Source organism: Panicum hallii, chromosome 5, assembly GCF_002211085.1.
Source record: "Panicum hallii strain FIL2 chromosome 5, PHallii_v3.1, whole genome shotgun sequence".
Classification (NCBI taxonomy): Eukaryota; Viridiplantae; Streptophyta; class Magnoliopsida; order Poales; family Poaceae; genus Panicum; species Panicum hallii.
This window is the reverse complement of record NC_038046.1, coordinates 14,706,352-14,730,021: the sequence shown is the minus strand read 5'-3', so window position 1 is coordinate 14,730,021 and position 23,670 is coordinate 14,706,352. Positions and strand designations below refer to the sequence as shown.

At 44.5% G+C, this 23,670-nt stretch overlaps 3 protein-coding genes across 9 annotated transcripts; 2 read left to right on the top strand and 1 right to left on the bottom strand.

The window, feature by feature from the left end:
- Positions 1–1,169: 1,169 nt before the first annotated feature.
- On the top strand, positions 1,170–6,479 carry LOC112894286 (CTD small phosphatase-like protein 3). Of its 7 annotated transcripts, none has more exons than XM_025961936.1 (7): positions 1,170–1,380; positions 2,400–2,611; positions 3,268–3,398; positions 4,330–4,432; positions 4,626–5,132; positions 5,449–5,786; positions 6,038–6,334. In XM_025961936.1, the coding sequence occupies exons 2-7, from the start codon at positions 2,464–2,466 to the stop codon at positions 6,203–6,205; spliced, it is 1,395 nt and encodes a 464-aa protein (XP_025817721.1). In that variant the 5' UTR covers positions 1,170–1,380; positions 2,400–2,463; the 3' UTR covers positions 6,206–6,334. The 7 variants fall into 7 exon arrangements, with proteins under 7 accessions (XP_025817721.1, XP_025817725.1, XP_025817727.1 ...); XM_025961940.1 differs by having other exon boundaries at positions 1,174–1,380; positions 2,503–2,611; XM_025961942.1 differs by having other exon boundaries at positions 1,174–1,380; positions 2,495–2,611; positions 3,330–3,398.
- Positions 6,480–7,024: 545 nt separating this feature from the next.
- LOC112894288 (serine carboxypeptidase-like 50) lies at positions 7,025–8,764 on the top strand. Its single transcript, XM_025961944.1, has one exon. It carries the CDS (start codon positions 7,122–7,124, stop codon positions 8,460–8,462), a length of 1,341 nt encoding a protein of 446 aa, XP_025817729.1. The 5' UTR covers positions 7,025–7,121; the 3' UTR covers positions 8,463–8,764.
- A 926-nt stretch (positions 8,765–9,690) lies between these two features.
- On the bottom strand, positions 9,691–15,792 carry LOC112894285 (mitogen-activated protein kinase 10). Its single transcript, XM_025961935.1, has 10 exons — positions 15,380–15,792; positions 13,939–14,347; positions 12,896–13,023; positions 12,724–12,783; positions 12,361–12,510; positions 12,109–12,264; positions 11,778–11,989; positions 11,553–11,651; positions 10,643–10,809; positions 9,691–10,565 (listed from the first exon to the last, which is right to left on the bottom strand). The coding sequence occupies exons 1-10, from the start codon at positions 15,401–15,403 to the stop codon at positions 10,141–10,143; spliced, it is 1,830 nt and encodes a 609-aa protein (XP_025817720.1). The 5' UTR covers positions 15,404–15,792; the 3' UTR covers positions 9,691–10,140.
- Between the last annotated feature and the right edge of the window lie 7,878 nt (positions 15,793–23,670).

Sequence of the window (23,670 nt, the reverse complement as noted above, 5' to 3'; positions counted from 1 at the left end):
TACACTTGCAACTAGTTAAAATAAAAAACTAGCAGCATATAGCTATGAGGGCATGGATAACAGCAAGACCTCAAGAGATTATCTCGTGATCCAACAGGACGTGGAAACGATGAGTGACCGAGTTCTATGTTACTGTATCTAATTTTATTTTTCGAGAGGAGAGCATTGTTTATGCACTTAAAGTTAAAGTTAAAAGTATCTTTCCTTTTCCTTTCTTTAAGATTGCAACTTATTCTTTTTCTAAATTTTTTTGCAACTTAGAAGTATCTATGGAAAGCAAAACTTTCTTCTTTTCACTAGCCTCCAGTAACGTTGACCAAGTGATTACAGCAAGCTTCATGGCGGCACCCCTTGTCATCACGGTAGAAAACCGAAAAGGCCACAAGAAACATCCGAAACCCCAGAGTCAGATCGCACGTGCGCATCGCGCCGGCGCCGTTGCTTCCGTTCCCCCGTCCTGTCGTCCACGCGGACGGCAGACACGGCGGCGGCCGCACGCGCGTGGGGGCTGCCTGGCGGCGGCGGTAGGCTCTGGCCCGGGCAAACCGCGCCACGCGTCGGCCAATCAGTGGATACGGCTGCAGGCAGGGAGCAGAAGATCAAGCGCCGTCCTCTGGTCCACGTGTACCCCACCAACTCCATCAATTCCATCAACCCACCCATTGCCTACCTCCTCCCCCTGACCATCTGGCCCCACGTACACTTGCCCGAATGGCAGTGGGAGAATAGAGCGACACGTACGACTAGCATGACGAACTGATAAAGTAGGACCAGGAGCTATAAATAAACGGGTGGACTCCGCCCGGCATGATGAGCTACTGCATCCTCACCGTCCACGTGTACCGACCGGCCCTTAGTAACTATGATCCACTAGATACACCACCTGCTACTTAGCTGACGTCTGGGGCCAGGTGTTCCTGTCCCCACAAGCCGGTGACGTGTTAGGTTCGTCCAGTGTAAACGGAGGCGGAGGGGAAATGGTGGCGGAGGGGCAAGAGCCGAAACACACCCTGAAAATGCAAAAGCTACGTGAAACCCTACCCGTTTGAGTGGCGACGACGTGGGTCCGAGCGCAAGCGGCCCACCTGTCGGTCGGTTTGGTTGTGGGAGGTAGGACTGCTACCGGCGGACGCGGATCGGTCGCATAGATTATATGTGGTGCGGGATTAGCGAGCGATCGAGCTGTCCCCTACCTGTGCGCTTGCCTCTTGTGCGCTTGCGAGCTTGCTTCCCCTCCTGCCGCCTCCGCCCCTTCCCCGGCTCTCCTCTGATTCTCCCTGTGCTCTGACGCAGCAAGGCTAGTGCGCGAGGAGAGGGTGTCGTGCCGCACAAGGCTCTACAGAAGCGAGAGGTCCGCGGCGCTGCGAGCTCGCTGCCTGGGTACGTTTCTCTCCTCGCCTCTCTCGCTTCGTCTGTTCGAAGGTTTCGTGAGCGTAAGTTTTTGATTGGTGTTTGTAGCAGTATCGGTGCGCTTGCTTAGCCGTATCGTGTGTGATTGAGCTAGAGAGGGCAGGAGGGCGGCTTCTTCTGGTGAATTTAGTGGGATTTCGTGTGGGTTTTTTTTAGCATGAAAGTTGAGATTTCGGCGAGCTGCTGAGAGCGGAACTTTTACTTTTGCGTGTGTCTGTGCGTGCGAATTTGAGTCACCCAAATACAGTACGATCGTGTGAGTTCAGGCTCCGAACTGAAAGTAGATGTGCGGTGAAGGTTGTTGGACTGGTCTCCCGTCCCCGCACTTTTTTCTCCACCCGCGACCCGTGAGACTGTTTTCTGCTCGGTGATTTGCCGACGACGAGGGGTGAAGTGAGCGCCTCTTTTTGTGATGTGATGTGGGGAATTTTACGGGGTTCGTTGCTGCTTTGACGTATGGTATATTTGGGCTCCGATTTTCTCTTTCTGTCCTTGCAAGCAGATGGCAGCAAGATTTGTGCTGGGTCCTGGAATAAAAGCAGGGGTAGGGGGGAAAGGGTGGGCCTTTAGTCCTTGCAAGGAGATGGCACCGATAGAGTTGTCGCTTACTATCGGGGGATCCTAGAGCATCAGGGGGCTGTTTTCCTTTCGCGAGTTCGATTGCTATTTGCTCTAGGCATGCGAGATGTGACAACTGCTTTCAAGTTTCAAGTAGAGTATTATTCGTTAATTACTACTGTAGTGTTTAGTCAAGGAAGCATGGCTTCTTCCTGTTTCATTGATAATGATTACACTTCATATGACTTGCTTTGTCCGGACACAAATCCTCAGTACTATTTTCTCCCTGTGTAAAATGATTGGCCGCTCGCCCTTTAAAACAGACTTATTGGTGATTAAGCATGTTCTTTCGACTAAATTAGACTGTAGACAATTTACCGTTTTCAATTTCCCCCCACTAATGTCTTTAGTGATATCAAATGTTTCAACAGTTGGCCTTTTCCTACTGGAACTGCAGTACTTTGAACATGCTTTTTGCAAATACTTGCATTAAGGATGAATAAAATGTTAAGCAACGACTGTTTAGGGACACAGGAGCTTCATACATTTTGCAAGACCACTGAAACATCGGAACATTCACACTCTCAACAGATCACACTCGATAAAACAGCGGTGGGGTCAACTCTAATAAGTCATCAAAATGGTAATGTCTGCACAGTTTCCAGTCTCATTTAGCCCACTAGTTTCATTTTGATCTTTCATGCTGTCGATGAATTCTGCTTTTCCTGCTTGGAATATATGTAAGTCATGCTATAGGCTACAGCTACACATGTGTAGGCTGTAACTCTTCTAAGCTCTGGCCATATTATTGGAATTGACACTGTTTATATTTTGACTAAGCAATACTTTCTAACATGAAAGGAATCGTCCTCTTCATATTGTCCTACAGAAACAGCCTGATATCTATATGTGATCAATCACACTATCTCCAACCAAGTCAAAAAAAAAAACTGTTCTAACTCACGGAAAGTTTCACTAAGAAAGTTTTTGTCTTCTTCAGGCAATAAATCAAGTTTTGGAGTTTCATAAGATTTTATGTAAATATACTTTATATCTTCTTGTTTGGATTGGGAGGAAATGTCAACTTAAAGTTAAGAACTGACTCAGTTAGCTGTAGCTTGTAAGGTAGAACTGGAAGCATATATGATTTCACAAGGGCAAATTATAGTTAGTGTGTTAAAATGAAGATATGTGTACAATATCGTGGGTAATCTAGTATAAGGGTTTTACTTTATTTAGTTGATTATGGCTTGACTGCAGCATTTGTATGCATTACAACATTTCCCCCCCTTTTTACAGTGTGCTGTACTGCTGAAGTATCACGGGAGAACGCAGAAATCATGGAAATCGGCTTATTGCAGGATGAATCTGATGCAGCAACCACCAGTTTGCTACCACTGCCACTGTTGTCATGCGGCCCTAGATCTATGGTAACTAGCCTTTGTTTTCCGTTTGTATAGTTCCAGAAGACATTAGCATATTGTGTTGAAGAATTTTAGCTCTCACCTTTTTCTTTTCGTTTTCCTTTTTTTTTCGTTTGCTTATTTGGGTTGTATTTCTGAGAAGCAAGTTATCTGAGTTCATACTTCATACTTTGATTTCACAAATAGAAAGAAGCATGAGATAGAAAGAACACAAACCAGCGTATGACATGACACCATACAGAATTATTTTATTATCAGACAACTACAAAACACATTTCCATGTGCTTCATAGTTCATAAAGATTACAGATAATACCACAGCAGCTACTGCTTGATCTTCAAGCAGCTTCCCTCAATTTTGGATTTAGTTCCCTTAACTCCTTTTGCTATTTAATAAACTCTATTGTTAAAAGCTTCAACTACTTTTGAGTTTCTTTTCCTAGTAGTAGCGATGTTGAATACATAGAAATTTCACAGTTTTGATTTGGATCTCCTGGTTCAACAAATGTTCTATTTGAAATCACAAAAGTAGGACAAAGCCAATTAAATGTTATGCAGTTTTTCCTAAATCATAATACCGTGGACTGGGGTTTGTTATGGGTATACTATCCAGTATTTCCGACTGTACATTATGAAACTATTCTCTATTAGTGATATTGTTTTGTGCAACTCAACTACTGAATAATTAATAGGATAGCTCTAGTTCATGATCAGGATCTGATCTGTCCTGATGCAGCTGTTAGTGCTTCTCAATTCTCGAGCTCTGAGCACTCTGCTTGGAAACAAAATAATAGTGTATCAGCCAAAGTGAACTGAATGATCGTCATTAGTAACATTGTGTAAAGTCCTACAGGACAACTGCATCTTTATTTTCTGTATATGATCTTTTAGATGCTATGAAGTATGGAATATTCAAACTATTTTAAAATATTTTGCAGGTTCCAATATCAGTACCATCATCATCTGACCTTGAGAGTATCCTCTCGCCAGATCCAATCTACAGTGATCTTCAGTTGAAAGAGATAAACTTCAATGCTCCAGGTAACACCGCTTGGCCTCCTGACTATATCTGTATCAATTTGACTTCGGGTTTCGATTCATTTAAGATCCCGTATTGGATATGTCGGCTGCATTGTGCTTTTTGGTTCATCCAATTATTGTCTGACTATATGACATTTGGTTGGTCCTGATCATTTCTTCTTTGTCTTTTCTTTTCTTTATTTGTCAATTGCAGCAATGGACGAAAGCACTGAGTTCCTTCACCTGATTCTTAGTGGCAATGATGAAGGATACAATAATACAGCTGAATTCCAAGTCTGGGATGCTCTGGACTTCTATGTCACAGAAAACTTTTCTACTTTCCAGTTTGATAGTTTAATGGGTTTTTCAAATGAAGTTAGTACTTCCTACAATGACTGTATGAATTTAGTTGACATGGTAGAGCGGCCTGTGGCTCGCTTGTCTCTAGATGACTCAGTGGAGCCAAATGACACTAGCATTGAGGTTCCGGTAGATCACACTACACTGGACCCTGATGACACATCCTTGTACCTTCAGACGAAACCAACAGATTCAGAAACTGAAAGTAGTTCTGCCGCTGGGGATGTGGTTGAAACTGAATATCTTGATCAAAAGCTACTTTCTAGAGGTCTGCCGGATTTAATGGATGTTGACTCGCCCAGTCACTTAACAAAAACACCAGTGAGAACAAAACATGTGACTCTTGTGCTGGATTTGGACGGTGAGCAGTCACTCCACGTCATGCAACCTTACCTTTGAGTGCATTTTTTCCTTGTGGTTCTTTTTAATATCTGTTCTCTCTCCATTTTTTTTGGGGCCTAGCTGATTTTAGTTTCGTTAATGTATTAATAATCAAGTGTTACTATTTGTACTGTATGCTTTTGTTGCTGCCATGTCATCATTATTTTTGGGCTAGTACTTAGTATTTGTATACTATTTGCCTGTCATGATCAGAATTGTGAAATTCAGTTCTCGTATGGATATTGTTACTGCAATACTTTCTTTGTAAGTTAATCTAACCCAGTTTTCATATGCAGAGACTCTTGTACATTCAACATTGGATCACTGTGACAATGCTGATTTTACTCTAGAAGTTTTCTTTAATATGAAAAATCATACGGTCTATGTGAGAAAAAGGCCTTACTTGAAGATGTTTCTTGAGAAGGTTGCCCAGATGTTTGAGCTTGTCATTTTCACAGCTAGTCAGAGAATCTATGCTGAGCAGCTTATAGATAGACTTGATCCTGATGGGAAATATATTTCACGGCGAATTTACCGTGAATCATGTTTATTCTCTGATGGTTGCTATACAAAGGACTTGACAATTCTTGGGGTCGACTTGGCAAAAGTTGCAATAATTGACAATACTCCACAGGTATCTTCCCTTCCAAGATATAAGGTTTATGCTTTAGCTGCGCTAGTAAAAATATTTGACTTTTGGTAATTTTTTTATGCTGATATCTGGTAAATCTAGCTCTATATACTGTGACCACTCTCTTCTGAACTAAAGATGGCAGACTAAAGTTTCTCTCTTCATCAGTTTTTTCAGCTCTTATTCCTAAAGTATTTACACGCAGCATACATTCATTATTTTTTGTTGGTTAATTGAAGCATTTCTTCTCCCAGGTTTTCCAGTTGCAAGTGGATAACGGCATACCAATCAAGAGCTGGTTTGATGACCCCTCAGATCAGGAATTGGTTGAGTTACTCCCATTCCTAGAGAGCCTCGTGGATGCAGAGGATGTTAGGCCAATGATCTCAAAGACCTTCCACGACAAACTTGAGCAGAATTAGTTTTAGAGGTATACATATGAATCATTTCATCTGGTGATCGAACCTTAGGTTCGCTCCACGTGGTGCAGGCCATTCTTGGGAAATTAGGTATAGGATCAGGATTCGCCATTTATGTTATGTTAGCTGTTACGAATAGCAAGCATAAACTGCAGTTGTCGATGAAAATGGCTTGTATATGTATGTTTCTTCGGTTTTCCGTGTTACAGATCATTGTACAGAAAACGGACAATAGTGCTGAATAAGATCTGAGTGCAATTTTGCTTATGAGAGTTTAGAACGTGAGTTTGAGTAGGTTCCATTCCTTATCCTGCTTTTAAAGCAGAGTCCAATATTGTGATTTGTTATAGTGGTATACACTTTCTGGTGCGGGATTGGATTCAATTTGCCCATATTGAAGAATTTGCATGGTCTCATTTCCGTTTGAAACTGTTTCTTGATTTGAATTTCCTGCCTTCCAAACGGGGCACAAATTCGCCCAACAACCAGATTATTTGGACCGACTTGTCTACATCCCAACACATCATGCAGTATGTCACTTGCATGAAAATATGCAGCATGTCATTGATGTTAAGTTCAGGTCTTCCAAACTTCTGCAGACTGAAAGAGGTTCTAACTCAGCAGCAGCCATTAGTCAAGCTGTTTCCGGATTTGATCTTTTAATCTCACGTGCGTACATCATCCAAGATGTCGCAGCCACAAACAAAATGCAAATTGTTACTAATGTTCAACAGTCTACTCTTAATTTTTTTTATAGTTCAGTCTACTCTTAATTGACTAAAGTATAGCGATTCATAGCGAATTTGAGCCATAAATACTGCGCCGGACCTTCACGGCAGCAGCCAGTAGCCCAGTAGTCCTCTTACCCGCCCGTTCCGGTCAACGTTCACCACGCTGTCGCAGAGCCACAGCCACAAACATGGCGTGGCTCCTTTCTCGCGTCGCCGCCGCCGCTCTCCTCCTCGTCCTCGTCCTGATGGTGACCACGAGCACTAGCCCGGCGACGGCTCAGAGGTTCCCGGCGAGAGCGCGCCCAACGAGGTCGGGCTACCTCAACGTCACCTCCACCAACTCCCTCTACTTCGCCTTCTACGAGGCCACCGACCCGGTCACCACACCACCGACCGCCGCGCCGCTGCTCGTATGGCTGCAGGGTGGGCCCGGATGCTCCTCGCTCATCGGCAACTTCGCCGAGCTCGGCCCCTACCTCCTCAACTCCACGGGGCTCTCGCGCAACCGGAACCGCTGGAACCGCCGCTTCGGCGTCATCTTCATCGACAACCCGCTCGGCTCTGGCTTCAGCGCGCCCGCGTCCGAGGCGGACATCCCCAGGGACGAGCCCACCATCGCCGAGCACCTCCTCGCCGCCCTCCAGTCGTTCATGGCGCTCGACGGGAGCTTCCGCGCGCGCCCGCTGTTCCTCACCGGCGAGAGCTATGCCGGCAAGTACCTTCCCGCGGCCGCTAAGCACATCCTCGATGCGAACGACAAGCTCCCCGTGGGCCAGCGGGTGAACCTGCAGGGCATCGTCATCGGCAACGGCATGACCCACCCCATCGCGCAGGTGACCGTGCACGCCGACCAGGCCTACTTCGCCGGGCTGATTAACGCCATGCAGAAGGCCGCCGTCGAGGCGATGCAGAACCGGGCGGTGAGCCTCGTGAAGGCCGGCAATTGGACGGGCGCCAGGAAGGAGAGGAACGGAATCATAAGGTTCCTCCGGAGGGTCACCGGCGTGGCGACGCCCTTCAACTACGCGCGCGAGCGGCCGTACCCGACGCGCCCGCTCCTCAACTTCCTGAACACCGACGGGGCCAAGGCGGCGCTCGGCGCCCGGCGCGACGTGGCGTGGGTGCGGTGCAGCAAGGCCGTGTCCGAGGCGCTGGGCGAGGACATCATGAGGAGCGTGAAGCGCGACGTCGAGGCCGTCCTGGCGCGGAACGGCACCGCGCGGGTGCTGCTGTTCCAGGGCGTGTTCGACCTGCACAGCGCGCCGGCGTCCGTGGAGGCGTGGGTGCGGGAGCTGGCGTGGCCGGGGCTGCCCGCGTTCCTGGACGCGGACCGCGCCGTGTGGCGGCTCGGGAGCGGCCGGCTCGCCGGGTACGTGCAGAGGTCGGGCGCCCTCGCGAACGTGGTCATCGTCGGCGCGGGGCACATGGCGGCCGGCGACAACCGGCCGGCCGCGCAGGCGATGATCGAGGGCTGGGTGCTGCAGACGGGGCCGTTCGCCGGAGCTGGCGCGCAGTCGTCAACGTCCTGAACAATCTGCCGTAGAGCCAGTCCGACTCTGGCTCGGTAGTTGAATGGTGGTTGGTGCTATGCTACTGTTAATGTTACATCGTTGTCAGCTTGTGATGCAGCTTCATTTTGTTGGGTTCTGCTAAGGTGTCGCCAATAATACCATACATACTAATAAAAAAATAACAGCGTATATATTCTGTTGCTGTACTGGTAGTATTTGTCTAGATGAGGAGTTACAACGTTCTCACATTTGTTTTAAAATTAAGGGTGAAAAAGATTGGAAAAAGCCTTGCAAGCTTTGTTAAAGGGACAGTTGCTTTATTTGCTAATTTTTTGTCCGCCTATTGTGCTAATCTTGACCAGAGGACACGAAACTTCCTCCCCTGTTTCAAAATTTTGACTTCGAAATAACAAAGTCAAAGCATGTAGATTGGCCACGAAAACAGGTACTAGTATCTATCATAGCTTTTTTTACTATAACTATGCGCCTGTTCGTTTCCTAGCCTCTAAATTTTAGACCCATCACATCAAAAAGAATCTTGCTATTTAGAAGTATTAAATAAAATTTGTTTATAAAACTTTTTGCACAGCTGGGTGCTAATTCGCGAGACAAATTTAATGAGCCTAATTAATCCATAATTTGCCACAGTTATGCTACAGTAATCATCCGCTAATCATGAACTAATATACCTCATTAGATTCGTCTCGCGAATTAGCACTAGGATTCTGCAATTAGTTTTGTAATTAGACTTTATTTAATACTTCTAAATGACAAGATTCTCTTTGACGTGACCCCTCTAAACTTTAGACCCCAGAAAACGAACACACCCTATGTCTATCAACATTCGTGGGAAAGAAATGACAGTCAAACTTGAACCTCGGACAATGCAACAAAACCCAAAATAGCATTCTGAAATTTTGAACTTTTACGAAATGAAAGAAGAGTAGATGTCAATTCTTCGAAATAGGAGGGAAACAAACACGATGGCATCTGATGCCGTTGCTGAAGCAACCGCTGTGAAAGTCCATTACCTTATGTCGCTTGAAAGTAATACTTAGACTGAACTGGGCTTTTGCAGATGACGCTAGCTTTCATGGACAGCTCAACTGAAACAAACGAATGCTCTACTTTTACCTACCGATAATTAGGACACTATACCTAATATAGTTGTTGAGTAAAGGTAACATATTCTTGCAGTTGGTTTAAGATCAATCTGCAAACCTTGATAGTTAAGGACACCTGGTGATGAATAGCAAATTAGCTACTAAACCAAGCAAATTTTCGCTATATCTCGTATCTTTCTGAAGTCATTCTGATGTAGCACATTGATATATGAGAAACATCTCTATACAACATATAAAAACGTTAGTGTTCCTTTCTTTCCCTTCTTTCTCCTCGCTCTAGAAAAGAAATTGGCCGCTGCACTAACCCCCTTCACTTCTTCTGTGTGCAACCAAAGGCTACACTACTCAAGCCAGGCAGATACAAGTTGATGGCCTAAGCAGAAATTTTGATACGCTTCAATGCCGCCGATGGTGTTTCCTGACAAGACAGATCAGTCAACCTTTGGATCGCTCTGCACTCTAAACCTCATGGCACCCAGCCAAGGTTTGCTTGCCGCTTCATTCTCAGTGTCGTGCCACCATAGGCCAGCAGAGTTCCATCAAGGTATGTAGGATTCACCGTGATTTAGCCACTAATACATCCTTGACATGCTGAACGGAACAACGCCAACCTTTCTGTGAGCACTTGCTGCCACTCCAGCAGCAGTAGCAGCGATACCATTGAGCGATCTAGAGTACAGGTTCGTATCTGCTGTTAGCCTATCAGAAGAGTCACTTTTCGGCCCTGCCGATAGATGGTGAAAAGGGGGTGCTCTCATGTCCAGAGCAACATCAGGCACAGTTGTGCTGTAGGCCTGCTGATGCAGCGTGTACCTTTCAGCCTGCGACGGCTCAGAGCAAGCCAGCTTGCCAGGTGTCTGATAATAACCGTATGTTTGTGGAATTTGTTGTTGCGGAGGGTATCCTGAGTTCATTGACAACCTTCGTGCGTCATATGGATCCTTGGTGCTACCATTCTCGTAAGGCATTACTGGACCAACAACCCTTCCTGGTCTTGCTACAAACATAAGGGGGCATTACAAGGTTAGACCGATACCAGACAACTGTTTATACGACACATTAACAAAAAGTTACCTGTTGGCACTCTTTGTGGAGCCTGTGAGGTTCTCGGAACATTGCCGGAATATTTTTCTGTCTCCCGAGGATTTTTGTAAGACTCATCAGATGAATGCTTTTCCCTAGATGGGCCGATACGAGGTTGTTCCTTGACAGGAACTGGAGCAGAGTGAACAATAGTAGACCTGTAAAAGAAAAATGGTGAACCATTCAAAAGAGAAAAATAAGAAAGTGAACAAAAAAGGGTGAATCATTCCAAAAAAATAAGAAAGAGAACAAAAAATTATGAACCATTCAAAAAGAAAAATAAGAAAGCGAACCGGGAAGGCAAGAAGAAAAGAACTACAAATGCGAGATTCACGCATGGTTATTCTAAATGCACACTAGTCAACCCCAACTTCAGTGCAAGAATCATAGCACTTTACACCATTCTGATGTCAGTACACAAAGTTCAAGGTCAGTTGTTGATCGGTAGCTTTTGTATTTTGGTTACTGACATTTCAATCTAGGCTGCGTACTGACTATCAGTATTAAACATTAGTAAATTCGCCTTGAGTTTGGAGAAATCGGCTGTTCAACAACTCAACCTAGTTGTTACTCACTCAGTACTGTGCTCAACATTTAGTACCACAGCATAGCAGCAACCATATCCATTTTGTCATTCTACCTTCAGTAACTGAACCCAATCTGTTCCGGTTCATGTCAATAGTGACTGGTTCACTTTTGCTGCCACTGCTAGTAGGTGTTTCAATGTGTGGTCTTTCTTCATATAAAATTCCAAAAACAGTCATTTCACCAGTTAGTATAGCCCAAAATGGAGCACCCGAAAGATCCCATCATGAGTATTCAAAGTGTTTTCTCATTTTCCACTAGTACCATGTAAGTATGCAAGTAATAAAGAGTACAGAGTATAAAATTCAAAGGTTACCTAGGAAGAGACGTATGTTTTCTTTCCATTGGAATCACGGGGCCATTTCCGCTATTTTCTTCAAGATGAGCAAATTGCTTCCTAAATTGGTCAACAGCACTGCATAAACATGGACAGATGAATAAGTTACACAGGTGGTACTGTGGTAGGAATTGTTACAATCATTACAAAAATACATGAATGCAAAAGGACCATGTATATGTTCAACTGAACAAGTGGTACAACCTCGGATACAGAAAGGTTGTCCTCTCTGTGCCGTTGATGTAGTCTTTGAGCAATTGTTGGTGATATTCCAATATCTCACGGAATATCAGCTCCCTTATGTCTTCTTTCGTCACTCTTCTACGCTCAAACTCAAACTCCATCTTTGTGATTGGTTGACAGGATGGTTCTCGCTCAACCTTGGCTAGCCCTTTAAAGTATGGATGAGCCAGTGCCTGTAAAAAGGTTATAATTCCAAAGAAACGTAACAGTTGACGCACAACAAGGTGAAGACACCGGACTTAGTGATGAAGAGAGAATGACGAGAACTGTACATCTAGAACAACATAATTACCTGTTCTGCAGTTGGACGATCTTTTGGATCAAATGCTAAAAGCCTTTGCAAAAGATCCAATGCTAAAGGATCTGCATTGGGAAACTTCTGCGAGAATGGGATTGGATCTTTCTTTCTCATGCTGCTTAGATACCTCCTTGCTTTCTCATTCCGGACCTAGAAATAAAAGGAGCTAGTTATGTCAGACCAATACCTTTTAATGATGCTCAAGAGAGAAGCTACATAAGGTTCGCTAATTTAATATCACCATACCCGAGAAATTGTATCCATGGATGGCGTGCCTAGAAGATCAGTCATAAGATCTAACTGGTGGACAACATTTTTACCAGGAAACAAAGGCTTTCCTGTTAGCACCTCAGCAAAGATGCAACCAATGCTCCAAATGTCAATGGCTGGCGTATACTGCAATGTGAATAACTTGTTTGCATCAACATCAACAGAATTGGAAAAAAAAATGATGATGTACATCTCAATGCATAGATCAATTACTGTTTTATCACAATCTGTATGACAGCAATTCTCATCAAGTCAATGAACCATAATCAAAATTGACCTTTATTATTTCAGCTTAATCTACAATCAAAATTCAACATTGCCATGTACCACAAAGATTACCTTTGAGTAGAAGGATCCACAGAGCTCTGGAGCTCTGTACCATCTCGTTGCAACATAATCCTGCAGGCAAATGAACAGAGAAGCATCATTGGGACCAGCTCCAGCTCCATTCAGTGCACAGAAACAAAAAGATAATCAAATCTGAGAGAGGAAAATATTCAAAAGGACATACCGTCCAGAAGATCGTTGCTGGGGTATCATTAAATGCAACTCGTGCTAGTCCAAAATCACAAATTTTCAGTTTGCAGTTAGAATTTGCTAATATATTCTTTGGCTTCAAGTCCCGATGATAAACATTAGCTGCAGCAACATTAGCATACTATCAGCAAAGACTGTTGGCAGAAAAAGTAGCATCTACCCAGATTACCGGTTCCTTTCAGGATAACCCATATTCTTGAGATGCTTACAGCACAATGGAATACCTTCAATGAGCCGGTATGTAAAACAATTACAATCTGATGTCTATATTGAAGATGAGATAAGACACCACAGAGCGCCATATCAATCCATTTTTATAACTATTATTCATATCTAGACCTAAAGGAAAAATTTGCGCCTATGAATACCCCAATAGATGTAGCATCTAGAACCTAAAATAGATTTCTATGGAATCTAAAGTATCTCTAGCCTACTATCGATCTACTAAGACAAAACCAGAAAGTATGGCAATAACGATCCACGTGACATTAGTTGATAACGCTAAAATTTGTTCCTAAGCATTTCATTCAGTTACTGACTGTAGAAAACTTTCCCTACTAACTACATTATGAAGATAAGATCTTCGTAACTTTGTGAGCTAGTGAGGTTCCAAAATCCTAATTATTCAATAAAAATATATAAAAACAATGAAGAAATAAAATATTTATGTTTTTAGTAAACCTGACCTCTTGTTCCTTCCAACACATGAAAAATTGATAAAAAGAAGGTACAATTTGAATATTTAAGGCTGCATTTGAAGTTGCAAGCTAGTTGAATCAAGCATAGCACTATTTGAAACCAAGTTTTTAGCTATAAACTTAAAACTATTAGTTATCCTGTAAAATATTATGTGGGAGATGACTGGATAATTGAACTATCAACTGTCTAATACAGTTTACACCAACCATAACCGGAACAACGCTAAGCAAAAAATATCTAATAAAAGGCAATAACTCAATGCTATTTTGCTGCAAAGCACGCAAATTAGTGTAGATCTGAGTACAACAATCTCCCTACCTGTGTGAATGTATTTCAGAGCACGGAGCAATTGGTAGAGAAAGAACTGATAATGTTCCTTTGTCAAGTCATCATTAGCCTTGATAACTTGGTGAAGATCAGACTCCATAAGTTCGAAAACAACATAAATATCTTTGAAGTCCCTTCTTGATGGAGGCAACATAATATGTTTGATCTCAACAATATCCGGATGTCTTAGGAGTCTCAGAAGTTTGATCTCACGAAGAATCCGAGCAGCATCAGATATGTGCTCAAAGATGTCATGTATCTTCTTGATCGCTACTTTCTCTCCTGTGTGGACATCTATTGCGGAGCATACTACCCCGTAGCTTCCCTTACCAATGACTTCCTGAATTTTGTATCGACTTGCGTCCCCATATTCTGTGAAAAATTCAGCCTCCGCAGAACTCTGCAAAGTTCAAATTTTGAATTACTAAAGTATGTACAATCAACCATTTTAGCTCCCCACAGCAAAGATGATTTAATGATCAATGGACCATCAGCTCCCTTAATCATATGCAAATAATCAATGCCAAACCACAAATGCGGCTTAGCCCGAAAACTGGAAATGACATAGTTGGTTGTTTGTAGACATCATTGCAGGTATCCAGATGCTTTTAATTGCCGAAATCCAGAGGAGCAATCATTAGGAAGCTAGAACTAGCATCACTGTATGGAAGCAAAATTCAACTGTTTTGCATACCAAGACTGCCTTTACAGGCAAGATCTTTAAGCACCCGTTGACAAAAACTGAAATCCTCGCACGCCAATCTTGTAAAGTCAAATGTTCGTGCACAGATCGGGCAAACCCCACAAGGAAAAAAAAGTAACAGCTTTGCCCACCGACAGGGGGAAAAAAGCAACGGCCCCGGTGTATTTGCCGGGTTGCGTCTCGATGCCAAAGGATGCAGTCAACTTTTGCATGTGAATTACGAGCTGTTGCAGCAAGAATGCACAAAATTACACCTCTTTTTCCCAAAATGGACAAAAGATTTCAGAAGTCAGAACTCGACGAGGTGCGGTGCGGTCGTGCGGATGCAGAAAACGCATTCCGTGTCTAGAAGCAAAAAGGCTCGTAGAGGACATTCGAAGTATGCACGAGTAAAAAGATCGGTTGCACGGCTAGCGGTCAACAGAACCATGCCAAAAAAAAATTGACCTTTCTAGAAAATAAGCAGCAACGGTAATTCAAACTTTCGAGTTGACACGGCACCGAAATGAGGGAGAACAGCGCTGAAGGTCTTCAAATCTTTTAGAAAAATATCAGACCTTGAGAAACAACAAAATCCTGGACCAAACAGAAGGAAAAATGACGAATTTTTTCGGCGGACGGAGACCCAAAGCAGGCAGCCGAATCCCCGAGTAAACCAGCTCAACCGTGACGCGTTACTCAGCTGCAAAACGCTGGAAACGGAGCGGGATCTCTCGATCCGGGACCCACCTTCTTGCGCTGATCGTGCTGCATCTCGCCGGCCGCCGGATCTCGCCGCAAAGCTCCTGTGACAGGCCGTACCGGCAGGCCAGCTCCGAACGGAAGGAATCCCCAGACCGAGGGTCAGGCACGCGGCATTGGCCGGCGCCGCGCCGCGCCGCGGAGTCCGGGTCGGCACGCGCGCCGCTGGGCGGTCGGGCGGGCGGGATCGGCCAGAGCGGGGAGCCGGCGAAGGGTGGCGCAAGGAACGCGGGGGAGACCCTAACCCTGGCGACGCCGGCGCGCAGGGCAGGGCTAGGGCTCCCTCCCTCTCCCTCTTCTCCTCTTCCTCCTCCTCCTCGTGGGTCCGCGCGAGCGCTCCGGGGAGGGGGAATGAGAGAGAGAGAGGGGAGCTGGTGGAGAGAGAGAGAAGGGGGGAGGTGGAGGAGGGAGGACGGGTGGTGGGCTCTCCCCTGCTCGTTCCCGTTTCTTTTTTGTTGCCATGAATCTAGGCGTCCGGCGGGTTCTGACGGGATTGCCCCCCGGTTGGCCGCCCGTCGTCGGTCGCGTGCGTGCGGTGGGTCGCCGGGGTTGGCCGCCGTCCGATCCGCATCGCCGGGCCTTCCCCGCAGCGGGTCTGACTCTGACCCGACCCCATTTAATGCGCGTCATGGAACGAATGCTACATACGGCCAGTAATGGCGGGGAAATGTGCGCTTTATCTTATCCGCCTATTTCCGGCAGGTCAATCCTTTTTTTGCCAGCGCTCATTCATTACTCGCACTCGCCTGGTGATCTCGGCCGAATCCGTATCTGTCTGCTGCGGCAGCAGCTTAAATTCTGGATTCCGGATAACACGTCGTACTTACTACTGTGCTGATATTTTTTCCTTTTGCGAAAAATACCTTTTTTACATAAAAAAATATCCCGGTCTCGAACGCTCACGGGTGAGTGTCTACAGCTAACAGAGATTATTTTATAAAAATACTTGAACAACTATTGTTTTATGTGTAGCGCGTAGAGCATTTTCTGGTTGAGCACGCGAAATCGAACAGTGCAAGAGGATCGCCAGCCCAGCGTAACATTGTCCATTCGAGAGCTCATGTGCAAGGCCTGCCTCTGCTCGAAATTTACTTCTCCTGTCCTGCAAGAATCATCAGTGTCAGGATGAATGCTTGCTTATCCGGACCGGATAAAGCCGGCACGATCCTCATGATCCAGCTATATATCCGTGCCCTGGACAGAGAGGAGAGGAGAGCGGGGGCTTTGAACGCGTACGCGGGCTGCCGTTTTCGCCCGTTGCGCCGTCAGGAGCCCGGCCGACACCGCTGACTGACTGGTCCCGCGCGGCTTCCTCGACGAGCGGTGGCAGCACGGGTTAAAAGGAGAAGCCTCGCCGCGGGCAGCGGGGTCGGCGGCTGCCCTCCCCTGCCCGGGTCCGGGTCGTCGGCTCCGGCGGCCGCTTTTGGCCCGGTGCCTGCCAGGCCCCTTCCTGCCTCCCCCTCTTTACCGTTGCAAAATCCAAATTCGAGATCTATTTAAACGGAAACCTCATCTGCTTCTTTCTTCCTTCCTTCCTTCATAGTAGGACTCCCTCGTTTCCGCGAAATTCTGGAGCTTTTTGGTATCCCAACTTTTGGGCAAAAATTAGCCGCCCAGTTTTTTTGTTTTTTGTGGTTCTTGAATGGTTGCGTATCTGATCAACCCGCACACCATTGGCTTTTTATTAATTTTATTAAAGCGGCGTCTCCGATTGCGTTAGCCCATGACACCTGCATGCGTTTTTCCCCCCAACATGTATATAGGTTACGGCGCACTACTGGCTTGGCTTTTGGGCGTGGGTGGTGCATTATAGGTGGTGAGCATTAAGCTAGCAGTGATGGAATTGAAATTTCAACTAATTAAAAGGTAATAATAAGCTGCGTCCTCAAGGCTCCAGCTGCTGACGTGCTGATTTATTGCAAGAAAATTCATTCCTGCCACGACTCTGAGCGTTGTGTTAAGATTACTGCTATTACAGGTAGATGCAAGAGGCTGTTTGGGTAAGTTGAGGACACGCGCAAAATACACTGTTACTCCTTCCGTTTCAAAATGTGATAATTTTGACTTTACTAGGTTTATAGATTTTGCTATGCATATAGACATATATTATATCTAGATACATAGCAAATACTATAAATTTAAAAATTTTGAAAGGACTTACATTTTGAAAAGAAAGGAGTAGATAGCTTGAGCCGGTTGAATGGACAGCTGGCCTGGGGTGAGCTTGGAACATAGAAATACGAATAGGGATGGAAATAGAAAGAATCTGAATCTGTTTTTATACATATTCGATCCGCTTCCATCCTAGGGATCGAAACTGAAAGAAAATAAAAAAATAAAAATTCGAGATATCTGAATCCGTTCTGATACATATCCAATCCGGTTCCATCCCTAAACAAGATTGCACGTATGCTTGCGAGCAGTGACCAGTGAGTCTGGAACAAACACGGAAAAGCACCTGGCACCCACTAACCATCCGAGGCATGCAGGTGTAGGCATCCAAAACAATCAGGGCCGCTGTGACCTTCTTTTCTTTACGCGCCACGCAAACTGCTTTCGCGCTCAATTAGCAGCAGGAGTACGCTGACAGGACTGCTAAACTGCAGCTCTAGAAGCCCTTCCCGGACGTCCTTTTCTTTCTTCTTTTTTTTTTGAGAACCCGGATGACGTCCTTTTCTACCCAAGGAGAAGATTTTTCCTGCAGGCCTGTCCACCTGTTAAAATACTAGATACTACTCCTTTAGCCATGTCTGTTTGTTTTTACTTTTCTTTTTGCTATATGTATCCCTGCCGGCCCATACGCGCCCCATCCCACCTTGCTTCGCCCCATCAGGTGTGCAGTCGGGATCCCAGTCGCTGTCCGGTATAACTTGATGCAGAACACACCTCAAAATACTACCGACCTGACCGTTGGTGAATACTGAATACTACTACCAATTCGCAGGAGCCTCTAATAAGCGCAGCAATTCCGTTCGGAGGTCGCTGTCTCTGCGAAAACGTGTTAGAGCGTGTCTGATCACCGACTAAATTTGAGTCCCCTTCACGGATATTTGACACTAATTAGAAGTACTAAATATATATTAAATTATAAAATTAATTGCACGGATGGAGATTAATTCACAACACGAATCTATTAACCTAATTAATCTATTATTTGATAATATTATGGTACAGTACATACGCTAATGATAGATTAATTAGGCTTGATAAATTTATCTCGTGAATTAGCCTTCATTCGTGGAATTGATTTTATAATTAATTTATATTTAACATGATAGATTAATTAGGCTTGATAAATTTATCTCGTGAATTAGCCTTCGTTAGTGGAATTGATTTTATAATTAATTTATATTTAATATTTTTAATGGATGTTTAAACATCTGGTATATGATACGAGTAAAATTTAGCCATCCAGATAAAAAGTGCCTTTAATTTTTTACGGCCCTAACCGCGACGGTGGCGCCGTTTGGTACACCTGACCGCGCCGCGAGTGTCGGTGACGGCACTGGCGCTGGCAGTGGCTTGGCTGGGCGCACGGGGGGTCCTCTCGCTCTCTCGCCGTCGGTCGCCGGCATCACCAGCTCGCGCTACGTGTCGCGCGGCCGGTGGCGAGGTGACTGTTGCTTCGGATAAAATCCGCACGTGGTGGGTGTCGTGGCAGGGGATCGGATCGGATTCAGACGAGCTGCTGCTCCCTTTCGTACGCAGGCAGGCGTCCTTCCTTCCTTGCGGCGGTGAAAGGCTGCCGCGGTTTTCCTTTGTTTGGAAGAAGCCGGCGGAGGTTGCGTCGCATGGCGAGCAGGAGCAGCATGACGGCGGATCGATCGAATCACCGACCGCGGTTCGTCCACCCCTCCGTCCTCGCGTGCCTCGCCGCCCGGCTGTGATCCTGCTTTCAAGCGACGGCACCAGCCAGCGACCTGGGTGCATGGGCGGATGCCTTGCTTGCCCGGCGATCGATCGCCCAGCTCCTGCTAGCTGCTGCATGTGCCCCGTCCCGTGTGTGGCAGCCTTACTTGCTGCCCGAATACACACATGGTCCCATCTTCGTTTTCTCCGTCCGGCTCAAGTCCAAAGCCTGCCTCGTTGCTCCACGTAGGACGCTGACCTGAGAGCTGACGTGGCCTGCTCGATCTCTGCCTGCGATGGCATCGTCAGCCTGCTGGCCTTTTATTACGTTCACGGCATTATACATGCTATATATGTTGCTCGGCACGTTTGCCTTGAAAGGCACACTCGGCATGCATCTCTATATTGATTTCCGTCTTCAATTCTCCCCTTGGCTGGTGTGAACTCTTCAATTTCTTTCGGAAGACGTTAGCATTCGCGAAACGTAGCACCTGTAAAGTACGTGGGGGCATGATCGTCGAAGGAAGGAAACTGGTGTCAACAATAATAGGGAGTAAACAAACGCCACGACTGTATCCGGAGTGAAAGGTACGTGCCAACATACACGAGGAACATGCACGCAGGATAGCTCTGCTTTGGCTGGAACACGGGAATCGAAGGACCGGCCCTCATGTTATGGATCCATTGACGACGAACGAAAGGGTTCGTTGCTGGTGCTCGAGCATTATGATGTGTATACGTTCGTCCGAGCATGAGTCTCCATGTGAAACTATCTAAAATTCTAGATGGACACTCTAAGCATACGTTTGGTTTAAGGGTCCAAGTGGGTTAGGTTGGATCGAACCCCTTCGAAAAGGTGTTTGGCTTGAGAATGGAGTGGGTTGGATTCGTACCTAAGGGGAATATTCCCCTTAGATGCGCATCGAGATGGTCTGCCCAAATCGAGCGGACCACCCCGACCCACTTTGGATGCCGTTGCGCTCCGTATCGAGTCAGCGGGAGCGGGAGCAAGAGCAGGCGGCACGAGCGCTGGGCCGGCGGGGCCGACACTGGCGAGCTCTGGCATGCTTGCGCAGGGCAGCGACCGCGCGAGCGCTGAGCGCGGCGAGCGAGAGTGGTAGCCAAGCGGCGAGCTCGGGCAAGGAGGGTGTCGGGCTGTTGAGTGTTATACGGACGGAGAGGAAAGAGAAAGAAGATGAGGGAAGAGGAAGAAAAAGGTGAGGAGACTGGCATGTGGGTCCCGCAGCAAAGCTACTAGCACAATTAGAAACGACCACCTCAACCCACACCTATTTCTTTGCAACCAAACAAAAAACTGGATCCAACCTATTCCAGCAACCAAACAAACAAGAACCGGATCTGATTCAACCCTAAAATCAAGATGGATCCAACCCATCTCCAAACCAAACATATGCTAAAAAATAGAGAAATCTTAGAAATTCTCACAAAAATCAGAAATATCCGGCCATCAATCCGACAATCTAATCATAATAGATCTTTTCTAATAAAGTACCCACCTCTGCTATTATAAAAATAGACTAAAATAAACCTCTAAACATGTATCTAAATTACCCACCTCTACCATTATAAAAAAAACCTAAAGTAACCCCCTAATCTTCGTGTAAATAATCCATCCTCTGCCATTATAAAAATAATGCAAATAACTCTCTAAATTTGCATATAAATTATCCAATTATATCATTATTAAAAGTTAAATTAACCCCTAAATTTAAATCTAAATTATATAATTATAATAAAATATTAAAGTGCATAAATATAAAATTCTAAATTACTATTTCTATCATTATTAATATTTTATTTATGTTATTGTTTATATAAAAATACTACCCATGATATGTTTTATACTACCCATGATATGTGCCACCGTGTATTCATGTACGATGGAAGAGATAAGAATACCAATTCACAAACAAATGGTTCAATTAAATATATATCAAGCACATATGGAGGTGTGATGCAAAATTAAATCTATTACAACTAGATAATGATAGATATATATTTTAGAGTATGTGTCAGAATATTTAATAGATGAAAGAGGACGTGAGATAAATAATTATAATTATTAGATATAAGCTTTATTTTTATATTAATTCTAATTAGTCTGTGCGGGAACACGGACTGATAGGCCAGTACTAAATAATTGTTTGAGAGGAGAAGTCTATCATTGGCGAATCATGCATGGCAGTATCTCAGGCTGCTACATCTCTCCTCTATGCTCGCATTCTGGCTGGTGGATTGAAAAGGCGCCAATTGCCAAAGCTGTTAGTATAATTGAGGGCACAGATGGCACTAGGTCCAATTTATATGTTGCAATATGAAGGAAAGTACTCCTATAACGATGACAATAATCCATGTGACCACTATATAAATAGGCACACTACTAGAAAACGGTCTATCGGTACCAGCACGTTAGTGCCGGTCAAAAACGAGCCGGCACTAACGTGCCTCAACAGTGTCAGGCGGGCACGTTAGTGCCGGCTAGAAATACCAGCCGGCACTAACGCGCCATCCCCCCAACTGTCAGACGGCTGCCACAACGGTCAAAACGCACGTTAGTGCCGGTCGGTATATCTAGCCGGCACTAACTTGGTCAATTACAAATTAGTGCCGGCTGTCTGCTCTAGCCGGCACTAAACTTAGACAGTTAGTGCCGGCTAAAGCCACCAGCCGGCACTAACTTGCCCCATATATACCGGCCACCACATCCCAGCCCTCCCTCCATTTCATTTGCCACTCTTCTTCCCGAGCCCTCCTTCACTCTAATGGCGTGTTACAGGGGAGGTGCTGCCCATTTTTCCCCAAATTTGTGAGAATTTCATCCATTCAAGTGCACCAAAGGTTAGTAGCTTCTTCCACTCTTCTTTCACGGTGTTTATTCTTTGTTTCATGCTTTCTAGATAAAGAAAATAGTGATTTTAAGGTTGAGGAAAAATGAGCATAATTTTCCGATTTGTTCATTAATTTGAGCAAAATAGAATCCATTTGTTACTTTTTAGAGAAGGTTTTCTAGATAGTTTGACCATCACATATTTAGAATAATTTTTTTGAATTATTTCACGGGACATGTGTATATGTTAATGTGCAAAATTTTAGGAATTTTAAGGATATCACGGCGAGTACATCTATTGGACAACCCGCACACAATAAGTGCACAAGCCATATAATAATCTCTAGAAAAATTTCTGCAAATTATAAATATTCCGATGTATGTATAGTTCGAAGCTTTGCAAATAAATCTTGAGTAAAACTACAGAGGCAATTCACTGTAGAACTTTTCGAACTGTACGGCTACTATTGAATGCAAGTTGATAAAGATTTCGTGTATTTCCACTCAATATACATGTACTAGATGTATTTCTTCCTATCCAACAAAAGGAATGATGCCATATCTCATTGGGTTGATATTGCTCCCAAGTCCCAATCAATTCGAACTCAAATCAAAGCAATGGTATGGCATATATTATGAAAAATTGCACATTAACCTTAGATGTCACTACACTGAATAAATCCAAATGGCTGCAAATAAAACTTTCTCAAAACGATATATATGGATATTATTGTCATAATGCAAGGAGATTTATGTACTTAATACATAAGAATGGGAGGGTGTGAAGTGGGCACATGATTGTATTATAAATTTTTTAAGAATCATCAAAATCCTTCCCAAAACCATATTTAGAGGTTTCGAAAATGACATCCAAAAACGCAAGTCGTCACGAGAAAGCAACAGGGCAGTTGTAAAATAACAGAAATGACCCGGAACAACCGCCACCACGAACAAAAACCACCAACAAACTCGCAAAAACACAAGTCATCAATAAAGCAACAGGGCACTTGTAAAATCACATAAAATGACCCAGAACAACCGCAAATTAGAACTCGCAGTACTCGCCACGATTTAGGGTGTGTTCGTTTTCTGGGGCATAAAGTTTAGAGGGGTGACATGTGTATATGTTACTATGCAAAATTTTAGGGATTTTAAGGATGAGGGACAATGAGCATGATTCACTAATTTGTTCATTAATTTGAGCAAGGTAGAATTGATTAGTTGCTTTTCAGAGAATGATTATTATATAGTTTGAACATCACACATTTAGAATGATTTTTTTGAATTATTTCATGGTGACATGTGTATATGTTATTGTGCCAATTTATTTTGCTATTTAGTTTAAATTTACTAGATAGGTAGCCTATGACACATTTACATTTTTTTTGAATTACTTCATAGTAACCTGTTTTTAGGGATAATGAGCATGATTTTTTTTTAATTTGTACAGATGGACCGGCAATGGATGCACGGAAGCCGGAGCACCTCGGCGTGGATTCAGGGTTTAGATTCTTTTCTCAAGGCAGCAGTGGCAAATAGGTCGCCAAAGGGTTTAATGTGTTGTCCATGCAGTGTTTGCGAA

Coding starts and splice junctions, on each gene's coding strand:
- LOC112894285 (XM_025961935.1), bottom strand. CDS start 15,403: ATGCAGCACGATCAGCGCAAGAAG. Junction 12,784..12,895: donor CAGCAACGATCTTCTGGACG/GTATGTCCTTTT, acceptor ATTTGCCTGCAG/GATTATGTTGCAACGAGATG. Junction 10,810..11,552: donor AAACATACGTCTCTTCCTAG/GTAACCTTTGAA, acceptor TTTCTTTTACAG/GTCTACTATTGTTCACTCTG.
- LOC112894288 (XM_025961944.1), top strand. CDS start 7,122: ATGGCGTGGCTCCTTTCTCGCGTCGCCGCCGCCGCTCTCCTCCTCGTC.
- LOC112894286 (XM_025961937.1), top strand. CDS start 2,464: ATGAATAAAATGTTAAGCAACGACTGTTTAGGGACACAGGAGCTTCAT. Junction 2,612..3,267: donor TCTAATAAGTCATCAAAATG/GTAATGTCTGCA, acceptor CCCTTTTTACAG/TGTGCTGTACTGCTGAAGTA. Junction 5,133..5,448: donor TCTTGTGCTGGATTTGGACG/GTGAGCAGTCAC, acceptor TTTCATATGCAG/AGACTCTTGTACATTCAACA.